Below are 26,192 nucleotides of genomic sequence, written 5' to 3'. Positions count from 1 at the left end.
TGGAATATACAAGTCCACAAAACTTTTTATTTAAAATGGCTTGATAGATATATTTCTGGCACTCTTGTAACCACATAGCTTGATGGAATTAAATTGGACAAGTATATGGTTCCAAATTAAGACATCTTACACAGATAGTCTTTTGCTCCTCATTTTTGTACTTCTCCCGTTCCTCCTCAGGGAATTATAGAAGCTATTACATTGTTTTTGCTACACTTCTGCTCTGTAAACCTTTGTTCTGCAAATTGAATGTAAAGATTAAAAGGTGCATATGTTTTATATTTATAAAATATATGGCTATGACTATTAAAAAGCTCAAGAATGGCAATAACAGAATACAGGCACTTCTATGTGAGGGTTACTTTAGACCTTATGAAAATCCAACATTAGTAAGCACTTCACATGATACCTGGATGAGTAAGTCAATGTAATACTTCAGGTTTTTATTATCCACCATTTTAATCCTATCTGAGCAGATTAGTTTCTTTCTTCTTTCAGACAATATTTATTTAGCAAAGTGTTTTAAGAGAGTGACTTTGCTCAAACTACCATTTTTCTATAGCCATAAGACTTTCAGTGGTTTACTGGGCTTTGGAATAAACCCCAGCTCCTAAACTATGTGCTGTACTAGTTACAGGTTCAGTTGTGAATTAAATGAGAACTAAGCAGGGGTTGAAAAAAGGGACTGTGTTCATCGGATGTAGGACTTGGGGGAAACGGGGAGCACTACCCTAAGTGCATAGTCCACAGGGGTTTTATGCACAAAAACCCTATAGTTAATTTTCACTTTCTTCTTTAAATAAGTGTTTGTGAACATGTTCTCCATTTCTAAACATTGCATTTAAATACAACTCCTGTCTGTCATTGATTTAAACACCAGTAAAACTTCAGCACCAAGTAGAAATCATCAAAAAAGAAAATTTCTCACAATGAGAACAATCAGCCATTGGAATAATCTTCCCAGGGAAGTGCTGGATTTCCCAACATTGGACACTTGTAAGATTTGGCTGAATAGCCTGCTGGACCATCTTGTCTAGACCATGCTTTTGCCAAGAAAATTTGGACCAGCTGATCCTTGAGGTTCCTTCCATCCCGGGATTCTATGATTATATGAAAAGACCATCTAAAACAGAACTCAACTCTATGAAGCTCTTTCTCTACAGCACAGATTAAGACAGACCTGCTACATCCAAATCCACGTGCTTTTTTTTTTTTTTTTAGACTAAAGCAATCTTTGGATTAGTAAATCCATGGTTGAGGTGTTCTGTCAGTAAGTAGTCATACAGGGCAGAAGGACGGGCTGAGCAACACATCAGCCATTCAGTCTGACAGCTGGTATCTCTTATTGCTACAGTATAATGGAAGATATCAGCACTTAAAGTAATTACAGAAAAAAAGCAAGAGGAACTTCTACAACTAACACCAGAATGTCACTTAAGACTTAGCTTAAAGGCCTATCACACCATTTTATCATTTCATTATTAAAACTACTGAACTACTGTGTAAGCAGCCTATGCATTACTTACACCCCCACAGCAATTAATCAATACTTCTGACCACACAGGAAATGCAAGTTTGAGTCATGATTTGGTTTGTTCGTCTTTTTTGTTTTTAGCAGATGAGCAAGACTGGTTATCAAACTGGCTTTGGTGTCTAGAAAAATGTGAGCAGCCTAAATAAAATACTCCCTCCCCCTATTAGCATTTTATTTGTTCAATGCTGTTTCTATAATTAAACTGAAGGTATTTTTAAATTGGTTCAACTGTTTATTCATGCCTGTGATAAATGTTGCATTTACATCCTTGTACTTATTTATGCAACTGAAAAAAATCAGTGATAGTGTGGCATACCTAGATTTTTGTGGTTTTAAACATCATTAATGAAACTTTACCATCTCAATATAATGAAGGCTAAGGGTATTCCTTCTCCAGTTTTTCCTTGACAGGTTTGTGTTCTCTAGCAAATATCTTTCTCAGTATTGTTTTTCATTTCTGATGGAATTTGTAGACTTTAGCCATTAGTCTAGGATGTGTGTGGCCATAGAGCAGCCCCAGAGAGAATGCTATTGTACATGTACAGATGGAATTTTGATTTGTTGTGCATATGCAGATCACCTGTGTGCATTACATGCAGTAGGGTCCGGTGTTTCCAGGTTGCAACAAATGCACTGGGCATTCTCAATGCAGGGCATGTACACGAGTCTCTGCTTAGGAAATTCTGGCAGCTTTACTCAAGGCTAATATTCAAGGCAGAAAAGACAATATTCATTTTAAAAATCAAGGATTTTTTCCATGGCAGTTTCTAAAACAATAAAATAGAATGAGTATGTAGAAGACACAGCATGCAGGGTAAAAAAATAATGACATCAGTGAGAAAAAAGTTTAAATAAGATATTTAAGGTCCTTTTCTCACAGATAAGAGTAACAAAAGTGGAAGCTTTTTTTCCTGTGGGAGCAATATGAGACCCTTATGCTCTGCAATAGTGCATAATGGCTTGTGGAAGAATTGCATTTAATGCAGCTTCACTTCCACACAAGTAGAAATTGCTTTGTTGTTGACTTACAAAGACAAAATGCCATAGCAGGTGTCAGCCACCATCACTTGGTGCTGTTCAGAACATGTAGGTGTTTTTATACATTGTTTACAGCATGCCAAGTACCACCCATGGAGGAAGTGCAGCAATCCAGCAGTATGGAAGGAAGTCATAACATTTCTAAAGTAGCTCAATGCAAACAGGATACAGATTCCATGAGCACCACAAGGGTGAAGCATGTTTGTCTTCCATTTGTTTCTTTGGTACCCTTATAAAAAAGTTCTAGAGAATTTAACAAAATGGGAACAAAGGTAGCTTTCTGGAAACATAACAGTATGGAAGTTACTTTTAACTAATAAATATTCTGATGAGCTAATGGAAAAGCACACAAAAATAATATTAAATTCTACCACATTTTTTTTCATAGAGGCATGAAATGGCAGAGCGCTATCCTGGGTAAAAAAACCAAATAAATTTATATCATTCCATAACAGTCTCACTTCATTCTAGTTTTTGCCACTGAAAAGGAAAAGAGTAGCTTAGAATAAAAGGCCCAGTTTTGCTCACATTGAAACCAGTGAAAGTCATAATCAGATGAAGGTAAGAGCAGTCCCAGAAAGTGGTACACTGTAAGCAATAAAAGCAGCAAAACAACTGTATGAACTGTTGATTTAAAAAAAAAAAAAAGAAAATCAAACCCAAGATACTTCCTGTTCTCATTTCTGCCCTATTTTTACCTGCATTATGGCTAGAAGTAATCATGCTAAAATTCACTTGCTTTCCTTGGGAGATAACTATTATTAGCAATGCTACCCAATCTCTTAAGAGAAAAGTAATGGCTGGGTAGAGATTTGAAGCTAACTGAAGAAACCTGAAGATTGGGGTGAAATAAATAGCATTTATTACAACATATTCCTTCTTATGTGACACAAACTGCCCTCTGAGTCCTACAGTTCAAAATAACTCCCCCCTCCCCCTCCCATAAACACACACTCCAAAGCCAAATCCCACCAAACAATTAAAAGAAATAAAACTCATCTTAACAGCAACAAGAGTTGATGGAAAAAAAAGAAATCTATGTATTAACCTACAATGAAATGACACCAGTACTTCCAGTTTTCTCTAGGATAAGCCAATTTTCATATACTACAGCTCTTTCTTCACAGTTGTTTGTAGCCATTGTCCATTTTTGAAAGAAGGAGTTCAGATATAAATTCAACTTCAAGTTACTCTGTTCGGTGAAATATTAGAGGATAGATCCTTCTGTCACCACTATGGTCAATTCCCACTGACATCAACCACCAGTACTTGAATTTACGCAAGCACTTAAACACTTATGCTTAAGCAGATGCTTGACTGTTTGGTTGTATCAGGAACCTCGCCACAAGCATAGGATCAACCTTCAACAGCTCTGCTTGAATTAACTCAGACAATCTGTGTATTCAAAGACTTCAAGGCAGGATGCTTTGAGGGGGTTCTTAAGCTACGGTAGAACTGGGGATAAGTAGAAAAATATTTGAAGTATTTGAACGCAAATAACTGAAAAATTAACAAAGCAGTTGCTTGTGCACTGCTAGAATCATAATTTTTGCCCCCAGTCATAAATACAGGGTAAAAACACTATAAATAGAGCAGCTCACTTTCCTTTAGTGAATGAACACATAAATAATATACACTTTGAAACAAAACAATCATAGTGCAAAAATAAATTATCAAACAGAAGTTGTGAACATTATTTTACACAATGCTATATAAAACCTGAACCATTTGAATAAAAGACTTTGCAGTTCACTGAAATAATGCATTAACCTTATTGTTTCTGCTTCACATTAAACTGCACAGTTTATCTTTTCCACTAAAAAATAAAAATAAAATAAATTAAAAAAAACCTTAAGATTTTTAAAAGGTTTATGGCAAACAAGATCACTTTTTGTTCTATCACATTTGTTACTAATTTAGCAGTGCAGTGATTGAATACTCGTCTCAGTTCCAAATGGAAACTATTGAAGTATCCATAAACATCCCCTGCTCTTTATAACTCATTCTCTTTGAAATTCAGGCTTGAAACATCCTGACACTCAAATCTGTAAGACATTATTGCAGTTAGATGAAGTTACAAGAGACAGTCTGCAGTCAAGGACTGTGGGAGACTTCCCAGCTCTGCTCCTCACCATCACCGTGATCTTGTACGAGACATGAATGTAAGGACACGTCTGATGCCATTCAAGCGGTCTTTGAGGGATTTCATGGCAAGGAATGGGAGCTGAGCTCTGTTCTCAAGTGGAAGGACAGCCAGGACCCACCAGCACCAGGCTGGCCCATTGGGGTTAGCCTGCAGTCAGTGGGGAAAAAAAAAAAATTAGAAGTCAGGATTCATACAGCTAGTAAGGTCCTATTCTTGAGGATTTAACTCTGAGAACACAGTTTTTGATAGCAATGTAGCAAGTAGATAATTTCATTGCCAGCCTAATGGCTTGTGATTACAGGTTGGCCTGAAACAGATTACAAACAAGTGGCACCTTTCCTAAAAATAGGATGTAAAAGGCATTTCTATTAGTAACAACAACATATAGGCTGGGCCTTCTGCATTTTTTTAAATCTATTTTTCCCATATGTTATTACTGACCCAGCTCTTTAGGATTCCTGCCTTCCTTCTCCATACTTTATGACACTATTTAGCTCTTGTTGTTATATTCTGTTATTTTAGGACCCCACCATTTGCAGTCCTTTAACAAAAGTAACAAGTTTCCAGTTGCCTATTTACTTCTCAGTCATTTAATTGGGGAAGTAGAGCAGGCAAAAAGGCAGTTCAGTCTCCTGAGATTAATGCAGTGAGATAAATAGTCTCAGAAAGTTATCAACATTAAATATGAGCTTTTTCTTTGCAACTGTGCTACCACAGGTGTGTGGCAACAGAATTTAGAGGCTCAGTTTATGTGGGGTAAATGCAGAGTATTCATATTTTCATCTTAGAACACAATGCCTGCCAGCTTATCGGATATCCCTGCTATTTCTGTCTCTAAAAGTTACATAAGCCACTGATTCTGGATACCTGTGGGTCAGGATCCTTAGCTGGCATTGGACCAAAATGACTGAGAATTCGACTTTTGAGTGCTTGCTTGAGGGAGTTAAACCACATATAAGCCTGATCATAGACAGAGTCATGGAGAACAAGTAATGCAACATACTCTTGTCCTTGCACCTGGAATGAGAAATGAGAGGGGGAAGGTTACTGTTAGTTCAGTCTGCATGCTGGGGAAGGCATAGCATTTTTAGGATTTTCTGGAGTGGGTAGGGGAAAGGAAAAGGAAAAAAAAAGCATGCCAGAAAAGTTCTGGGATAAATACTGAGAGCTCATTTGGTGTTTCCCCTTCTGATGCCCCTTCCCTACCCAAATTCTTTACTTTACCTGTATTCTAAACCAAAAAAACCTATTTGTAGAATTAGCACTTTCTGGATTGTTGTATCAAAAAACCTTTACACAAACATCATGCGAAAACGGAAAAAAGATGATGCAAAGCTTTTTTAAAAAAAGAAAAATCAGTAGAGCCTCAGAGTAGACATTTTATCTTCCCTTTGCACACCAAAAGCTCTTAAGAATTAACACAAGCAATTTTGAAGGTTATGGTGCACCCAATCCTGCTGCTTCTTACCTGAATGGAGATTTTCTAACTGGCTTCCATAAAAATGGTGTCAGGTTCCCCCTCCACCCTCTTATAAATTGCAGTTATTCTGTCCAGAAGAGCAGCAAGATCTCATCCTGGATTCACTTAATCTTGTCCTCTGATAAATACCTCTAGGAAACACTCTTCAGTACATCGGCAGTGTGTGTGCATGCATGTGCTAACTCTTATGTTTCCCACCTTAACCATGAGCAGTTATTAAATACCACAAATTTGGTTTATTAGAAACTTCTACAAAGAAAGAAAAACATAAATGCTTAGAATTTCACATGTAATACGGTTTAAATGAAATATTTCTAAATTTACCTTTTGATCCTCAATGTACTCAATATCTGCTGTATTATATCCATCCCGCTGGCTGTGCTGGATCACCTTAAATCTCCTCTTGCCAATGCTGTCTACAACAGAGCGACCATCAGCAAAGAATTCAACATTTCTTATCTCCAGAATGCAGCCATAATCTGCAAACCTATTGAAATCAGAACAAAAGCAAGTAAACAAGTCTTATTCTCTCCACCCTGAGTTCCACAGAGCTGCCATACAGCCAGTCCCTACCACAAAGGTATTTACCAATGTCAGCTCATTTCTATTGTTCATAGCACTGACCTGCTGTAGTTCAAATTATACCACAATTGTTTGCAAAACTGTCAGGAAGATCCAGACTGTCTAATCTGATTAATGCTAACTGGATGTTTTGGAATACAGGGAACATCTTATGAAATTGAAAGTTATACAGCTCAGAAGCAGACTTTCTCCATAATCCTAATATGTTCAAGTCAATTTGTACAGAAGGACAAGTGCAATTCAGAATACTAGCATTATGGAAGGACATGGAAATCTATGAAGAAAAACGTTTTTGCACAATTTCAGCAGATTTTAGTTTGCAGGTGGGTATTTTCTGCAAACTGTACTTTTCACAGTGTATACATACCCAGTAGGTTTATAGCATAAAAAGAAGGGAAGAAAGCTAAACAGAGAGTCACACATTGAAGTCAAATTACCTAATACTAACTGTAAATGGTTCAATGTAAATGCTCAGCCAGTCCTTATGAAGGTCCTGTTATACGTCTGCAGTCTCCACTATATTCAGAACAGTGACAATATAAAGAGATCCCATAGTTTAAAGGAATTAAGCCCAAGAACACACCTTACTGCCATTTCGATTTCTTGTGCCAAAACATTCAGTAGATTGGAAAGCAGCAGAAAAATACACTTTCTTTTCATGTGTTACAGGAGGTCTGCAGCTCAATCACATATTACACACGTTCAGCTATGAGTGTTTTGAGAGAACAGACCGGCATATTAGTCAGAACCCAAGTGCCCAAGAGAAAAACTTCAGTCTCCTCAACGTCTTTAACATGCATGATTAGGAAGAAACTTTCTCTACTGGAAAGCTACCACAGATATTACAGCCATGGACCTTTCTGCACCTCTCCACTGGCTCGAGACTAAGTGGATACCTCACATGGTCCAAGCTTTTCACTCACCCCTTGACAGGGTCACTGATGCACATCCCAAACTGTTTGGTGCCAGTCTCCATGCACCTCCGGATCATCAGCCGATAACACGGCTCAAAGATGTGCAAAGGACATGGGACTGTAGGATAAGCCATTGTACACACAAATATGGGAACATTCTTATTTAGGCTGTAAGAAAGAAAGAAAGGAAAAATCAGATATGATGTTTTACCACACAACTGACTAGGTATAAAACACGTAGTAACATATTTTTTTTAATTATGACATCTCTAAATAGAAATTATAACATCTTTAGAATAAAATTCTTAATGAAGTAAGTAAAACCTAAAATTATTTTCCCTTTAACTGACTAAATACTCTAGAAAATTATATACTACTTAATAGCAGACAAATTTTTCATTAAGATTTCTTGATTTGCTAGTAAAAGCATTATTGTATCTCTAGTATTGCTTTTATTTATTTCCCTTAATCCCGTTTCTTCCCTATCCAGTATATTCCAAACCCCATCCTGTCGGACTACTTCTACCTATTGTCTCACTCTGTGCCTTTCATAGAGGTCCACTGAAAGCAGGCACATGGCTTTTTACTTTGTTTATAAAGCAACCTTCTGGATTTCTTCTACTTCTCTTTATTGTTTAGCACAGTGTCCAGTTTTATGCTCCCTCAAGCACGGTTTCACCTGGACCCTGCTCTCCGATATCACATGATACAGAGAAAGAAGCACCATCAGCATCTCAGCTCGTGTTCCACAGCAGCCAGAGCCATTCACAGCCAACAGCAGCAGAATTAGAGATGGGATTTTACATAAATGGATTACATACTTGGAAAGCTCTGCTATTTCCTCTTCATAAATCTTCCTCCTTTCAGTGAGTTCTTCTGGAAGATATCTGGCTATTAGCTCCTCCATTAGCACTGTTTTACAGTATTTCCTCATAGCCAAGCACTGCAGTAAGAACACACACACGCAGTTAGAGAGAACATCCAGCACATCACAGTGTATGGTCCCTGTGAAAAGGGAGTCATCTATTACCCCCATTTACTGATTTCTGTGATTCTATCATCTGTTAAACTTGCCAGTGAAGAGTCAGTTTTTTAACTATTCCCTGTGTTACAGACATTTACTTAGGAAATTTGGAAAGTAAAAATCACCTACAGATTTTTTAAGTACAGGCCTGGTCCTAAGGTTTGAACAGAGACTAGCCATGCTTGGCCACTCACAAGAGCATTTTAAAAGTCACATTCTTCCCAAGTTATGCAATATTTCTTTTGTGTTGGGAAATATCAAGGCTGTCTGCAAGTGAAGTCATTCCTATCACTTGCATTTGAACTGATGCTGAAAAAATCCAAGGATTACCTCTGAGAGCCCTTCCTTGCACAGGGGACATTTTGGGTTGTGATCCAGGCATCTCTCCAGACATTTGAGACAGAAGGTATGTCCACAAGGTGTAGTGACAGGTTCATAGAAGAGCCTGGATTGGAAAATCCAAGAGCAAAAAGACAACAATATCGTGTACTAAAGTAAAAGAAAAAAGTTGCTACCAAAAATAGCTGAATTCATTCACTAACTTAACTACTGACTACTGCAGGGATAAAGTTGCTTCTTGCTTTTAATTTCTTCAACCAACTTTTGTATTTACTCAGTTTACAGACTTTTTTTATTGCCACCCAACATGAAAGGCAGCCCATGAACTTTGACTTCAGTGAATGTGAGGGACAACATTGTCACGAACTTCCAACAAGCCAGTATTTAATTTTCCTCTGTGTGAGCAATAGAGAACTAGAAGTTGGACCATCTGACTTCACTAATGAAATTGAGCAATGCCTGCACAACTATTACTGTGGAAATGTTATGATTACTTGTATGTGTAGAGCTAAGCACAAAATACCTATTTGCAGTAATAGCCCACATCAGTAACTGCAATAAACAGGGACTTGGCAGCTCTGGAATAAATAGTGGAGCTCAAAGATCCTGGAGGTCTTTCCAACCTAAAAAATTTTATGATTCTATTATTGCCAGCTCTAATAGGCATTCCTCTTTTTTTTTTTTTGGGGGGGGGGGGGGGTGGGAAATAGAGTTTTTAACCTTCAAGTGACTGCTTTTCGGGAAAATGAGAGACAGGAAGTTCATGCTTCCTCTGGAAGAATATTTAAATATATAAGGCCAGGTCTTCAAAGTATCATGGTACCTGTTTCTTTACCCATTCCAAATACCTCTATAACACTTATTTTCATGTAAAGATTTTTTTCCTTATTAGGATTATGTGATATTGCAAAGTCATGATTCCTTGTCAATAAGGACCTTAAGGAGATGTAAGTAATATAGAAGTTTTTTAAAAAATAGAAATAATTCAAAACTAGAAACTAAATTGTCTGGAACATACTGTATTTTACAACATATTGTCTAAGCATTTTAAGGTCTTTAATATTAGTCTCATTATAATTTAAGTGAATTAATAATTTTTCTTTAAAGTATTAGTTTATCAAAACAGTACACTATGCTCTGTTAAACATGTGGAAATTACAATACATAAACCCATGTTTATTAGCATCTTTAACAAGATGAGTGTATTTAAGAATGTAATTGGCTTTTAACAAGACTGCTGTAGAGAGCTTATTAAATGTCATTAGTTACCAAAAACATTGACATTTAAGCAATGGAACATATGAAATAGTATCTGAAATGCCACACCTATCTTATTGCAACTTGACAGTGTAACTCAAAACACTTGTTAATTGTTTCACAAACAGAAACCTCACTTAAACTATGCAAAACACTGAATTCTACCCCATGTTCCAGTAAGTACTGCATTGCATATGTAATAATTTAGTAGGGACTGACTTCATCTGAAATGTAGCATAAAGACAAAATACTCCTGTTAAGATTCGTGAGTCTGCCCTAGCTCTTACAAAAGCCAGCAGCTGCTTTTCCTAACAACTCTAAGAGGACCTGGACAAGCTCCATGATTTGCAGAAAGAAACACTACACATCAAGATTTCTCATGACATTATTTTGAGCTACTGTAAACAGCAGAAACTAAATGGCAGCAGAACAGTGCTGCTTCTTTGCTCACCAATAAGTTGCTTTGACTACCTTGTATTTTCTGCTTGCTGCTGGAGCAAAGGTAGATCAATAACATTTTGGCCACTTCATCAGACAAAAAGGTTAATAACAGCTCCTGCAGTTAATTGTGAACAGGTCACTAGGTTACTAGGTAATTAGCCCAAAGTATCTCAGGAACCAAATCCCCAAAACACTTCTGAAGCACATGGCAGGAAATAATTACAATCAGTCTGCATAAATAACAAGAAAGATCTTATGAGAGCTTTCCTGAGCACAAGCCTTCCTTGTGCAGTGATGTTACAAAGCTAACATCTTTCTGAAGGCAAGGCCTGGATTTGTGACTGCAATTACAAGTGCAGCACCTATACCATCCTCTATACTGTAAGGGAATCAGTAATCCTTGGGCTAATTCCTTTACAAATGTATTGTAGTCTAGTTCTTTCTGATTTAACATAGAGGATGAGAAAGTAGGACTAATTAATTTTATTTAAAACATCTGAAAAATGCTTTGTGGACATGATGATAAACAAGCAGAATCACTAAACCACTAAGATTAATTGTGTGGCTTTCTGTTAGAGGAAAGTTTTGCTCTTTGCACTATGGAGTGTTTTGACAGCTGCATAAACTTTTGGAACATATTTCAGCTGTAGACAGGGAGAGGGGGCGGATCTGATTTGTTCCAAGCAGAAGCAAATCATGCAATACAGCAGTTGGTCCTCAAAGCTTTCAGTTTGTCTGAAAGAAATTGAAGCCCCCTCTTCTGCATAGAAACAACAAAATCCAGATTTCTCAAAACACAGACCTTCAAAAGTAAATCCCTAAAGAGAATATCTACTATTTAAGAACTAAAAAATATTGTGCAAAACTAACCCCAGCATGCATTATAGATAAATCTGGGTAATTAAAAAAAAATAAGCAACCTAAGCAACACTCACTGCAGTGAGTGCACACCTTCCCAATATTTCTAAGTCAGTAAAAACCCCCACATAATATATTTGCCAAACTTAAAATGTTTTGTAGAAAACAAGTAGTAAAACAGATGCAGTTGACAGCTCCTACTTGTTTTACTAAGTCATTGCTGCTCCCAAGAATAACTGTTGTTTAACTGGAAGAAGAAATCGTCAAGCAAATGGAGTGACTGCCTCAGTAAAGTGAGGAACAAATCTCTTAAGCAAGAGAATTAAAACATGCTCTTGTTTACTCGCAAGATCCTCCTGTTGCAACAGCAGCAACAGAGTACTTCACATGTAAACTCAGAATATTCATTCGATGTGGTCTCTAGGTATTTTGTGTTTTTTGTGACAAACAGCTCTACAAATTCCCAGATGACAAACTGTGGGTTTGTGCACTGTATCAGTGGCTAGGTGGGTGCCAGTGATGAGCGTAAATCTTTCAGACACCTTCACTAACTTGCTTAACCTGCATGTGACTTTGTGTGCCCTTTCCAAAGCAATTGCTAGCCCAGAGAAGACTAAAGAGTCCCCATTCATCAACAGTGCTCAGAGCTAAAGGTCTAGAAATGCATCACTGGAGTAACAGTCACAGTAAAAGCTAATTTCATGTCACAGGCAAAAATAAGTACCAAGTAAGCTAGAAAATCTCTAGGTCATTAAAAGGAAGAAGATACAGCTGGAAAGCTATAGATATCTGTGAGAAAAGAACACACCTCATACACAGGGAGCAGTCCAAATCTGATGGATCCACAACTTCAAATGGAATATGTTGTCCAGTACTATTTCCCTTAGTATCAACCGTGTCTATCAACAAGAAAAAAAAATGATAATGTAATTGAACAGAACTATGCAAGCACAATGCTACTCATGTATTTACACCAGCATATGATGTTTAAATGTGTCTCCTATATACTTGCAACTTACTGAACCATGAAGCATCATTAGAGTAATTTCTACGCAAAGCTTCAAATTCAGCCTTGGCACAAATCAGCACATCTCCCCTTAATTTTGGTCACACTATACCCACTTACAGAGGGTTCAATTTGGCCTTGCATTAGCAAACAACGTCAAAACACTTTTTGTTACTGCTGAAAGTCTAAAGTGAGACAAATTCTTCTCTCATACCATTGTAAATATCTCCCACAGCATGAAAACAAGGCCAGATATGAAGAACAAATAGAGTTTGTGCTTTTAAGCTTTTTAAATTGTTATAGAAAGTGGTAAGACCATGTGAAACATTGATGTTCTTTAAAAGATTCGAGCTCTGCTGAGAAAAACACATGACCCAACCTTCTTTGCCCCTTTTTAGACTTTTTTCTCCCTACACACAGGAAAGATTCCACATCATGCATGCCTTAGGCATGATTAGGCAAAAGAGAAAATATAAAAGGCAAAGTGTAATTTGGTCCCTCTTTGTCTGAATCTTACAAAAGAAAAGTTTCCATGGATTGCATGCCATGGAACCTGTCCTGTGTATAATTAAACATACCTTTCTTCATCAGTTTGCAGGGCACCTCAGCATTTCGCATCTCCTCAGAGCAGCACTTCCTTTTCAGGAGGCTGCATTTCTCAGAGATGAGAAAAGTAGACTCTGGCATGGAGGTGAATTTGTTCTCCTCCTCCAAACAGTCCTTTTTGCTCTCTGTAATTTGTATAGATTTCCTCAAACTACCAGAAGTTGTTACATTTGGTTCCTCTTGAATTGAAAAACCCTTTTTCTCTTCCACATTGACCTGTGAGAAGAGAGGACCGACATTAGACCAATCTTCCAACAATTTGGTAAGGAAAAAACTCAACCTGTCACAAATATTTAATATTATGGATCACCAGGAAGGACTTTGTAGGTCAAGAAGCAAGAGTCTGAGAATTGCTAATCCTAATTAAAAAAACCCAAACCCCAAAAAGCAAGCAACAAACAAACCTGATTTCCCCTCCCCACCATTGAGTACTTTCAGCCCTTTCGTGTGGCTTTAAAGCTTGAAGATCATGAAACTGGATTCAGACAGAAATGTGGCGAGATCTCACATTAAATATATTGTTATCACTGAAGCTATGGGAAAAATGCATGTTGTTTATATCATGATGATGGTATCAACCAATAGAACAACAAAAACAATGTCAGTTTATTTTAAGGAAGCAGTAAAAACACAAAATTTATAAGAGAGAAAATGCCCAGAGCTTCCTCTTGCAAGGCAGATTCCTTTCTCAGAGGACAAACCACTCAGGGTTTATCCCATTATGGCCAAAGGACATCCTGTGAGCAGCCACTGTGCAGGACATCACCTGTCAGCTTTGTAACATCAACTCCCTGGATGGACCCGAAAACAGACACTGTGGATTGTGATCAGGAGCTGTGGTGACGTATAACATGCAGAAAGATGAGTGAACTGTCCCTCGAATGGCTTTACGAAAGAGTCATGCTAAGGGGTTTCTTGTCAGAATATCCTAACAGCCTTTCCAGAGGGCAATGTCACTGATTGTTTCCTTTCAGTCTCAACAAGGCTGCTCAAAACTACCACTTTTGTTTGTAAGGACTAGCCAAGTTTTCTCCTAAATATACAATATATGCAAATATATGCAAACCCCATCCCAAAGTTCAGGTTTCAGTGAAGCAGAAGTGATCCCTACAAACCTATCAATGTAAACCTCTACAGCCATTTACAAAACTACAGCTGCAAAACCAAAGTTATGAAGTAGCTAATATATCTTACATAGCTCTACAATAACTTCTAAATATTGTACCGACTGAGTATGGGATGACTTTGTTACTGGCATCACCAGTTATAGCTTGAGTTGAAGCTCTAGATTTTAGCATTTCACAGCTTTTGAGGGCATCTAAATCCAATCTACAGAAGCCCTTTTCCACTACCAACTACCTGAAAGACCTAAAGACAATTACAGGAGTAGAACCCACTCAATTCTGACATAAAATTTATTAGAACAGAGGACTTCTATTAAAGAAAGAAAGTCAAATAAGGAGACTTTGGTAAGTCAACACTGTTTTGTATGTTCTGAAACTCAGTAAAAATTTGAGAAAATGTGTCCTCCTATCTCCCAGAGGCAAAAAGGAGAGAAGGCTTCCCAATATGAACACAAAACACACAACAAATTAAGAACCACACATCAGACTTGATCTTTACCTTGAGCAACCTTTGTAGGTTATGGCTGGTGCCTCCAGATCCCACTGAATTTAGGAGATTCCCCTTTAATCTAGAGTGATGTGACAACAGCTGCAGGATATCGGGTAAGTGTTCCTGAGCATTTCCCGGGATGAGTGAAAACAAACTAAGTAGAAGCTGTGATATAAAACAGAACACTTCACTGCTTAGTTCCTTCCTTGCAACCTCTAAACGAAAAAGCAAGTAAGGGAATAGCTGAAAGAAGCATCCATGATTTTGTTAAAACCATTTAAAGAGCCCTTTAAACTAGGGTAGGAACAAAAAGTGCAAGAGCTAATGCAATACAGGCCAAACAGACAGCAAGAAACATTTTCAGAGTTAAAAAAGCCCACAGAGTTATTAACCACTCTCTGTGATGTGACACACACATGCCTTTGTCCTCTTTGTCCTGCAGTTCAGGGCTCGCTAGAAATTATTAACATCTTTCTTAAATGTTTTTGGGTTTTTTTGCTGCACATCAGCTTTCACTGGAGTTTACTAGTACAGAAAGCACTCATCTCACAGGCTTAATCCAAGATCAGTTGGGTAAATGTGTCTGATATTGTAAACTGTAGCTATTTTTAATTCACTTATGTGAGAATACAAAAAAGGTAGGCAGTAGAAAAATGCTATTTTTTCATTTGCTATAAGAAAATAAGTGAATCTGTTTCAAGTAGCAGCTTGAAGCCCCTTGTATGGCATAGCTTACCAGATGATTATTTAAGGAAAGAAACAGAGCTGAATAGAAGATTCACACTTCAAAAACTAATTTCAACATACTGCTGAGGTGATCCTGCTGATGCCTGAGGAAGCCACATGATAGCTGAGATTTCTATTTAAAGCCAAAAAGGATTTCACAGGATCACACTATGTCCAAACTAACACAGGCAGACAGTTAATACAAGCAGAACATCACAACTGCACCCAAAGAATTTGGTACAACAAAGTATGTCATTGTTATGCAAACAGCCTTGGAAATGACCCAGTAAAATATTGCATCATGGATCAACTCTGTGTCTGATGAGTGCACGAGTGATTCTTTCAGTTATAAGAAGTCTAGTTTTTCTCAGAACCTCACTGCTCAGAAATTAAATGTCTTGGAAACAGCTATCTGGAGTCAGAATTTAGAAACATATTTGTTTGCTTCTGGTCTTTTTGCTCTAGTGCACAGAAAGTCTCCCAGCATGACTATGAGCACAAATCATGACACAATGACAATGAAAGACTGCATGGAACCCATTGGGGGGAAAAAAGCAAACAAAACCCTTAAATATCAGTGACAAAAAATCCTCAAAGGAGGCTGAAATTTCAACCATATATAAATGAGATAGAAATTTGATTTCACTACAACCATTCAGGTTATACTGTGTTACCTTCATGAATAGAGTTTTACTGTAAGAATTCTACTGTGCCTTTAGAAAGCCTTGTCTGCTACAGCACATGGAAACCCCAACTTTCCCATCCCACCAGTGATTGAGAATGGCATAAATACACTGCCATAAAGGAAAATAAAACTATTATATTTTTATTGTCATAAGTAATCACTGCAACACTGAGCCTTTTAGCTATGACAACAACAACAACAAAAAGGTCAAACGTCCAAATACTGATCTACAGGATATCAGAGATTTGAGGGGTGGGCAAAACAGCCATATTCACAAAAGCCATGTAAGAATTCACACACATTGTAGGCTGCTACTGAAAAAAGCCTCATTGCAGATTCTTTTTTTTTGCTTATTTAGCATTAATTATTAGCAACCCTAAGAAACTATTTTAAAACTGCTCTTCCTTTGTCGACTGCTTCCTCTTTCACACCTCCTGCACACACTGACACTTGGGCAGCACGACTGGCAGTAGGAAGAAAGCTGCTGCTCCCAAGTGGAGTTTGATGAGTGCTGCGTGTTGTGTCCTGCCAGTCAACGGCCTGAAACATCATTCAGTAGCAATTCCCCCTCTTGTGCACTCCATCACTGGTAATAGATTACCAGGCTAGGAATCAGATTAGAAATTTGAGAATCACAATAGTCTGTGGGTGGCAATTATTAACAATTCAGTTTTCCTTCAAATTTGCTGATGCTAATGCTGTAACTGTTTCCACTGAGTGGCAGCTGAGTATATTTTCTTGCTATCTTTCTATCTTCAGATCAGCAATACACAACTCAAATGTAAACAACAGTCTGGATTTATATTACCATCCAGCTCTCTGCAGTGATGAGAGAGAAGAAAAAAAAACTTATCCTCCTTTATAAAAGGCCACTAAAAACAATTATGCAGTTCCAGATGATTTAGGGAAACTCACCTTTTGGGCCTCAGACTTGGCCATCTTGTTCCCAGTATCTAGAGCAAGGCAGAATAGAAACTCCCTTAAAGCTTCTTCTGTTTTCCCCAGATTAGCTAATGCTTGTCCTTTCCTTAGGTGACCCTGCAAGGAAACACATCCACAGCTGCAGCTTTTGTCAAGAGAATATGCAATAAAACCACAGTGAAAGTACAAAAGATCTTTCTGAAGAAAGAAAAGTTAGACAGGAAAAATCACTATAACCATGTCTTACAGCTAGACACCACCAGTGTCTGGGTTTCTAAACATAACAGTTCTGAAAACTACAAGCATAAACAGGATATTCTCCAACTCATGCAAGTATGATTCTCACAGCACCTAAGCCCAACTAATCTTGGAAACATCCATTTCCCCTACATGCACCTTCTAAAATAGTCATTTTGTTCTTACAGAATGATATAAGCACAGCATTCAATTTTTTGAGAGTTCACAAAATTGATATTCATCCAAGTCAAAGATAATAGCCTTAGCTCACTCTCCAGGACTAGCACTCTCTTCCTTCACCTCAGGAAGCTAAAGAATATCATGGTTAAATGTCTGTAATTGTGGGAGTTCAAGAAATTACAGGGCTTAAAGCCTCCCTCAGATTCCACTGTCTGATCATTCTAACAGTTTCCTATCAGGGCAGTATCAAGGCCTTAAAAAAGTACAGCTGGAGTCAGCACTTACTTTCAACCAGTATGGCTGGAGCCTGCATGCTGTTTCTGCATCGTGCAATGCATCTTCACAAGCTTTCAAAGTAGAGTTAATCTGGGACCGGTTGCTATATAGTAAGTGGTCATTTGGAGCTGTAGGAAATAGAAAAAGGGGTTGATTAAGTAAAAAGAAATTAGTTACATAAGCTTTAGTCCTTAATTTTTACGTTTTTTAAACACATGTTGGTGCTTGCAAGTTGCACAAACCCACAAAATATCCAGTTTTTAAATAACTATGTACTAAATTAAATCTGGAAACCTCTTCGGACAACTCCAGACAAAATGCCAGCTATATGTTATATAACTGCAGAGAACATTGCACAAATAAATGCTGAGACGCTCACACAATAAATTACCAGCACTGATTGGGGATCAGAGGGTTGGTGGAGACATTTAAGACAGCAGGAGGAATGCAGTCATACTGTAGGGAGGAGTTTCAAAAGTTCAAAATTTGTAGCATGAAAGTTTTTAAGTGAGAAATAAGGGTCTTTTCATGCCAGAGCTTAAAACACAGGAAAAGAAGGGACAGCATGAATAATCAGGTAGCGCTACACCGATCACCGAGTTACACACACTATCATCGAGACACGGCGTGTGCTGGGGGGGAATGCTGGGCACTTTTCTTGGGAACACTTTCATTTAAGTGAAATGCTTCCCTATAATACCTTGCATTTAACTTCCACTCATTACTTGCAACGTGCAAGTAATAAGTGAGTCACTTTTCCTCAAACTGCATGAGAAGGACCGCATCAAAAGTTCTCCCTGCACAGCCCCGCAGGCGCTCCCCAGCGATGGGGCGGGAGAGCCGGGCCGGGCCGGCCGGGGGTGTGGGACAAACCCGATGCCCGGACACGCATCCCCGCCGCTGCCTTTGCGCTCGGCTGCGAGCGGCTCCTCCGCGCACGGGGGTGGTCGGCGGGGATCCCCCGCGCCCAGAGCCCTTCCCAGGGCGCGGCGCTCCGCTCCCTCCCGGCTCCGCCAGTTACACAACGGCGCCGGCCGGGGGAAGCCCAGCCGGACCGCAGGCTCGGGCTTATGCAACCGCTGCTCTCCTGACCCAGTTTCGCCACGGGCTGAAGAGCCGCGACCCCTCCCTGGGGCTCCACTCCGGGGCTGTCCCGACACCCACCCCAGGACCCGGCCGGGGGAGCCGGCGGCGAGCAGGAGCGCGGCTCAGGCACACTCCCGGGACACCGGGGTACTTCCGGCACAGCCCAGGGCTCGGCGGGACGAGGGGCGCCGGAGAGGCCGCCAGCGAGCCCCGGCCCGTGGAAAGTTATCTCCCCCGGGGCGGAGCCGGGGACTAGCACCAGGCAGGAGAAGCCCTTACCTAGGCTGACCGCTTCGTTGTACTTCTGCAGGGCGGCTTGGAGCTTCTTCTCCTTGTAGAGGAGATTCCCTTCGTGCCGGAGCTGCGAAGCCTTCACTTGGCAGGGGAACCACTTGGTCAGCAGGTTACTGAGGATGACATTGACCCGCAGGAGTTGCCCGGCCGCCGTGCCGCCCTCCTCCTTGCACAGGACGCAGCGGGACTCGGGCGCGCGGTCCCTTTCCAGGCACTTTTTGCAGAACGTGTGTCCGCAAGGCAAGGAAACGGGCTCGAAGAGGAAGCCCTGGCATTTGCGGCACCTGAAGACGTCCCACTCGCGGGGTGCCGCGGGCTGCCCGGCGGCGGGCAGCCCCTCTTTGATCCGGACACTCTGCGCCAGGCACTCCACCAGCTTCTCCAGCTGCTCGGCACGCAGCTGCTGGTGGCGGGACGCCAGCTGGTACAGCGGTAGTGCCTCGTGCAGGCGCCCGCCGAAGGCCAGAGCGTCCGCCCGTCCGAGCAGCACCTGCCACTCGGGCCCCAGGCCGCCGCCCGGTACCTCCAAGTTCTGCGCCTGGAGAGCCCCGGCCGCCAGCTGCAGCACCAGCTGGGGCTCGGGGCGCGGCGGCAGGTGCGAGCCCATGGCGGCGGCTCTAGCGCGGCGGGCAGCGCGGGACGCCGGGGCGCGCGGGCGCGGCGCGGCCCCGCCGGCCCATGGTGGTGCTACCGCCCCGCGCCGGGAGCGCCCCGCGCCGCCGCCGCCGCTTATATAAAGACGGGCACGTGACGGCGGCGGCGGCGCTCATTGGGCAGCGCCCGCAGGTTGTTACAAAACCAGGCGGTTTTGTAACGCGTCGGCCTGGCCCGCGCCGAGAGGGGCTGCTCCGCTCTGGCCCAGCTCGGCTCCTCCACCCCCTCGCATACCCCGTCCCAGCGGCGCTTCCCCCAGGGTGGGGGGGTTTGAGCCGTGCGGAGAACCGAGGCGCTGGGCTGCGGAGAGCTGCCCACCGAGCACACCGTGCTCGGAGTTCGGTTTGACCCGCTGGTCTGCACCGGCGTCTCGGTGAGACACGGAATTCGCTCTCGGGTTCGGTGTTTTGGTACCTCCGATAATGCGAAAGAAATATCGGCTCGAAGTGATTTTGAAAACCGAGAATGCCATTTCCAGCTAGAACTGGAATAATGAAGCTTTGTAGCTACACAGTTAATCATTCTCTTTAAGGTGATCTACGTAGTAGTGAAGCTATTTTAATGTCAGGTAGTCTTCGTTTTAGAACAACTAAGGAAAACACTAGAAGCTGAATGTTGTGTTTATTTAGTTTTGCAGTGTGGCATGTTGCACAGCTCTACCTGTTCGTGCCAGATTCTAGATGAAAAGCATATGCCTTTTGATGTATCTTTGTTTTACTTAAGAACAGCTCTGTTGACCGTTTCAATCTGCACGTTCCCACCAATTCTTGTTAGATGTGAGTTGCACTAGTTGTGTAACTGTCTGTGCTAAATGTAGTCTAGGGAGAAAATCACCTGTGCTACTACAAAGAAGAAGCTGTTCTTCTAAAATAAGTTGTGTAATGCTTTTTGTTTGCAGCTTTATGCATATTTACTGCCACCAGAAACGTCCGCGTTATGTATACACACACTTACATTCTAAAAATATAGAGCACTTTTCACAGTGTCTTAAAATCCACTGCAGAATTTGAAATTTCTGATGATATCCTACTACTGATATAATCAGCCTCCCCATGAAGCTCAAGAGAGGGGATGAAGGAATTAATTTCCATTTTCTTACTTACAGAAGTGTCTGGACTCCCCAGCTTAGACTAGGTCAGCTAAGCAGTTATTAAGGGACAAGCCCTGTCTGTGGAGTTTGAATGGACAGGAGAAAACATGAAAGAAAGGAGAGGCAACCTGAGTTTTTCAAGACCTTGTTTATGGAGGATACTTGAGAAAATTCAGATAAACTTAGATTTAAAGTGAAAAATTAGTTTAAAACTGCTTAAAATCTGGATTTTAACCTTGAATGATACATACTTTGAATTAATAATGAGGGCTAATTTTGTGATGTTTATGTGTCCAAGTGTAGGCAACATTATGCTTATACAGAAAATCAGATATGTACCTGGAAACAGAAGCCAGCCACCAGACCATTCAATTGTTTTTGATTCCTGTGATGCGAAGACATTTTGCATCTGCCAAAAATTTGGCCCTTGTCTCTAGGGTTCTTGAATCTCTTAAAAAAAAGAAAGAAAAAGTTTAACATCTAACTGTTGTTCTCAAGCAAACCATTTAATTAGAAAAATAATGGAATAACCACCGGTTTCAGTACTTCTTTCTGCCATCACTTAAATCAGACTACAATCCAAAGTACGGCACAGCCTGCCAGCAAGTAATCCAAAGAAAGGTGGGACAACAGAAGCACTTAAAATTTCAGTTAAGTATGCTTCAGAAGAGTTAGAAAGAATGAGCATTTGTGCTCAGGAGTGTGGAGTTTTCCCTCCAGGCTCCAGCTTGCTAACATAGACTTCTTGTTTTCCAAACTTCCATGCAAGAAAAATCTCATGCTATAAAAGAACAAACCCTTAAGAAAAAAGAAGAAATAGTTGTCTCTATTGTAAAACTATAGTCTCAGCAACCCCTCAATGTGTTATTTTATAACCATTGTCCTGAAAACCACTATGAGTCAAAGCCTATTCAAGCGAGGGAAAGTGACATAACCACTGGTTACCAGTAGCAATGCAGTGACAATCTCTCTATCAGAGATACGCCACCAGTATTTACATAGTTACATAGCAGACACTTAAAGAGAAAAGTCATGATGTAAAGGGAGGGTTTCTAGCAGCACATGAATTCAAGATAGGGAAGGGGAATAGATTTATCATAGGAAATGCAATCAGCAGTTGTGCTCTGAAAGGAACTTTCACAGTTCCTATTCTCAGTGTATGAAAGCATCTGCAGGGCTGGCTGGCAGTCTGAGCGCTCCGGACTGAAAGGAGTCTCAAAAAAGCACTGGGAAATGCACTTCTGGGAATTCTCTTACACATGGCTGAAATGTTTCAAGGGAAAAGAGCAGCTGTGTGTATGAACTACTCCCCATGGTGGGAGCTGTGTGCTTAGGAGAGTTCAGAACATAGACCTTTATCCCAAGCCTGCAAATAGTTAAAACCTTATGACAGATGGCCCATGGGCAGCAACTCTGACTTTTTAGGGGAGAAACCAGCTGGCTCCGCCTCTCCTAGTTCCTGGTATGCGTGGTGTTTGGTAAATGTTAGTACTTGGTGGGGTGTGACAGGTACAGAGTGAGCCATAGAATCACTAACAGCAAAATACTTTAAAGACAAGATGCTGATTTACTGTTTGCTAGAAGTCAAACAACTACTAAATATTTGATTCTGACATCAGGCCTGGCTCTGCAAAGACTTTTTTAGCTAAAACAGCTGTGTGAATTGATCATACATAATCTAGATATGCAGGGGTGTTTTTATATAACGCATCCTGAAAGCATAGAGTTTTCATACATTCATACATATATTCATGGCTTTGGAGCAGCAGTAGGTCATGAGGTGTACTTGATTAGAAGGCAAAAGAAAAAAGAAAAAGGCAAAAAGGCACCCTCCTGCCTACCTGCATTGTTCATGAGATCAAGAATGGATTTATCCTTTACATATACAGAAAAAGTTAAAGTGAGGAGGTGACTCACTCTGAAAAAGCACATCTCCCTTGTATGATTTTTCTGCAAAGGGAGGATTAATTTCTTCCTTTTAATGACAATGAGCACAATACTGATCTTCTTCCAGCAGTTAATGGCTGGCATAACAGGCAGCATGAGAGCATGACTACATTCTTCAGCCTTCTTCTGGATCTGTAAACTGCATCAGGCTCTGAGACCACAAAAGCCACCAAAAAATCTGCTTCTTTCCTCTCTCAAACATAACTAACCCAAGTGTGAAATTCCAAACCACCAGTCACACTGACAGAGCTCCTTCTCTAGTGGAAGAAGGGATGTGAAAAGTCACATCACAAATACAGCCACAGATGGCTTTTTATTTCCATGTGCTCTGCACGTGCTGTAATAGTCCATAGCAAGAACAGATTTGGACTGATGGCCCATGCAGTTGAGGTAACTAAAAAAAACCACCAAGCAGGAGGCCTGACCATTGTGTCAGGAAGCTGCACTAACTTATGCATAGGGAACAAGAGGAGAAGACACGTGCATTCTTCTGTGCTATTTTGCCACTGAACCTCTGAATGACTTTTGGCAAGTATCCTTACCTCTTCTTTTGCATTCTGCCTATGGTGACTACTCCTTCATGTACTGGGCATCCTTGCTATCATACACACATGATTTCCACTGAGGAACAGTCAAGTGCAAGTTCTATTTTAAATCTGTTTAAAATTAATTAATCTTGAAAGAAAAGGCATAATGTTCTGTCCCCAACAAAGGAAATTAAAGAAAAGTTGTAATGCAGAAGTTTATGTTCATATGCCATGGTTAGAAAATCACTACAATTAGACACAAATACATGATTCAGTTTAAATAAATGCAAGGCACCAATAGAGAGAGCAACATGATCACGGGGGTTTGTTTTTCAAGGAAAAATACCAACAGAGCCTGCAAAAGGTCCTTGTTACCTACTGGTCCATGAACTGTGTAATAAGAAAAAACCCCAGTGCCCTTCCCACACAAACCCCTGCCTGCCTAATTGATGACTGACTAGTGATCAGCTTGACAAGACCTCAGGACTGACAAAGCAAGCATCCCACTCAGGCTGTATCTCTCACCGCATGATACTGGAAGGGGGATTCACAATGCGCCCTTGAAGCATAACCAAACCAACAGTGACTTGGATAAAATGATTTCGGTTCAGCCATATCCAGATTCTTAGAAGGTTGCTTTTGTTCTGCATTGGAATGAAAGGGCTAGAGTCAGAAATTCAGTGAAATTCCAGAGTATTTTGGTTGTGAAGGAAGAAGATATTTCAACATAGAACAAATATTTAACAAGTAATTCACTATGAATTCTGAAAAACCTAACAATATTTTGAAGACTCTTATTTTAGCAAAAGCGAGGAACTATCCACTGTGTACTCCCACTAGCCATTTTGGCGACAACTTTTGCTTTACTAATTTGTCAGGAGGAAAGGCCAAATTAATTCTTAAGTACAGAGGAATGAACACCCCAAGTTTTCAAGCACCTCTCAGCATACATGGTAAACCTCCAATTACAGTAAGCTGCTGCCTAATGTGTGGCAAGACAAACTCGAGACTAAGTAGTCCAGAGAACATGATAAATCTGGTCAGGAAGCCTTTCCATTTCTGGAGAACACGAGCAATTGTTGTTACAGAACCACCAAATGAATATATTTTATCTGGAAGGTATTTCTGGATTCCTCTGCTCTGACAGTAAAAAACAACTTTGCAAATGCCTTGAGCAACAGGTCACTTTACCTCCAGTCAGCAGAATTCCCTTTGTCTGAAAAGACTTCACTTAGGCTCAGCTGAGATACATTTCCAGTTTGCAACCATGTAAACCTAAACATTCCGAAGGGAAATGTAAAAAGGCACATAAGGATGTATGTTTTGTTTCACAGCCTGTGATAATGTAATTCCAGAAGGAAGATGAACAAGCTTCATAGAAGAATTAATGCAGTCTACAGTCCACTTGGAAGTTAATAGACTAAGATGCAGTATGGATCAAAGCTGGAAGCTATTGATGAGTCTGCTACAAAGCAAATGGAACAGGAAGCTTTTGAACAGTTTGAAATCCTGGCTGATGGTTTATTGGAAACTGCAGGACACATTCTTGCACAGGTTTTAAAAGCTTTCTGGACCACAGCTATTCAGCAATCTTTAGATTGGTATGGACTGCTGTCAAAGAAGTCTCCTCTTAAAAAGTATGATGAGTAAGTCTTACTATGATTGTTGTGATTTTTAAAATCCAAAAGGCAAGTCATCCTTTCCTACACAAACATCTGTGGGAGTGTAAAAGACGTCCTTAATCCACAATTTTAATTTCAGTAGTTTTCTGCAAGGAGTAAGGAAGACAAAGGCAAGTTCTACAATCATGAAAACATGAAAGAGAAGTATGGGTGGTACTACTGTGATAGAAAACCTGCAATTAGCTGGAAAAAAACAATGCTTAACAGTGGCAGTGGCATGTGCTTTCCAAAGTATGTCTGACTTTAGATGAGTTCTAGAGCCCAGAGCCTGCTGTCTTTGGGCAATTGCTCACGGCCTCCCTGTCTTTGCTGCTGGAGAAAATTCATTCAGGCAAGGATTGAGGAATTCATCCTTTCTTGGCAAAGCTCTTAGGGACATACATGTGGTCCCACAGCATTTAAATGAGACTTGAAACATGTTTCACATTAAGCAGTCCTTCCAAGGTAAACTCATGGGCCAAACGACTAACAGACTACCCCGGTACAAACGGAGGGACCTATAATGACCATCCAGTCCAACTGCCTGAGCAATTCAGGGAACTTCAGCCTGTGCTTGACTGCTTTCTCGACCTGGGGGCTTGGATATCCTCATACCTCTGACTTGTGTCCCAGAGGCTGTAGGCAGCCCCTTCATGCTGGGGTCTGGCCTGCACGACTGATGAGCTGTAGTGGGTTACAAGATCACTGCCTCTTGCTGCTCACCATCACTGCAGGCCAGAGGCTTCTGCCTAGTCATGTCAGCTAAATTCATGGAATCAAACACACAGGCAACACATGAAACAAGAGGCAGGCATTTCCAGTTACAAAACTATGAGATCACGGCTATTCAGCCCATTCTGATCAACCAGATAAAGACATAGATCTCACCTTTCCACTGCTGTAATTCCATGGAATTAGTCCTGGAAGCTCAGATGGTACTTCTTTCTTGATCCACAGACTTCCAAATTTCTTCCAAATCAGCCTTTAAATATCCAGAGCTAAACCACAGTCACTTAGTAAGAAACAAGGCAACAATTTAATGCAAAACTCAAGAATATATTTGTCATAC

At 40.5% G+C, this 26,192-nt stretch overlaps 1 protein-coding gene across 2 annotated transcripts; it reads right to left on the bottom strand.

The window, feature by feature from the left end:
- On the bottom strand, positions 1-19,876 carry LONRF3 (LON peptidase N-terminal domain and ring finger 3). Of its 2 annotated transcripts, XM_039572017.1 has the most exons (12): positions 19,230-19,876; positions 17,874-17,992; positions 17,166-17,288; positions 14,849-15,004; positions 13,198-13,441; positions 12,422-12,512; positions 9,049-9,163; positions 8,516-8,637; positions 7,704-7,862; positions 6,523-6,685; positions 5,586-5,735; positions 1-4,865 (listed from the first exon to the last, which is right to left on the bottom strand). In XM_039572017.1, the coding sequence occupies exons 1-12, from the start codon at positions 19,849-19,851 to the stop codon at positions 4,707-4,709; spliced, it is 2,223 nt and encodes a 740-aa protein (XP_039427951.1). In that variant the 5' UTR covers positions 19,852-19,876; the 3' UTR covers positions 1-4,706. The 2 variants fall into 2 exon arrangements, with proteins under 2 accessions (XP_039427951.1, XP_039427952.1); XM_039572018.1 differs by lacking the exon at positions 14,849-15,004.
- Between the last annotated feature and the right edge of the window lie 6,316 nt (positions 19,877-26,192).

This window comes from Corvus cornix, chromosome 4A, assembly GCF_000738735.6.
Source record: "Corvus cornix cornix isolate S_Up_H32 chromosome 4A, ASM73873v5, whole genome shotgun sequence".
NCBI lineage: Eukaryota > Metazoa > Chordata > Aves > Passeriformes > Corvidae > Corvus > Corvus cornix.
This window is presented reverse-complemented; position numbering and strand designations above follow the sequence as displayed.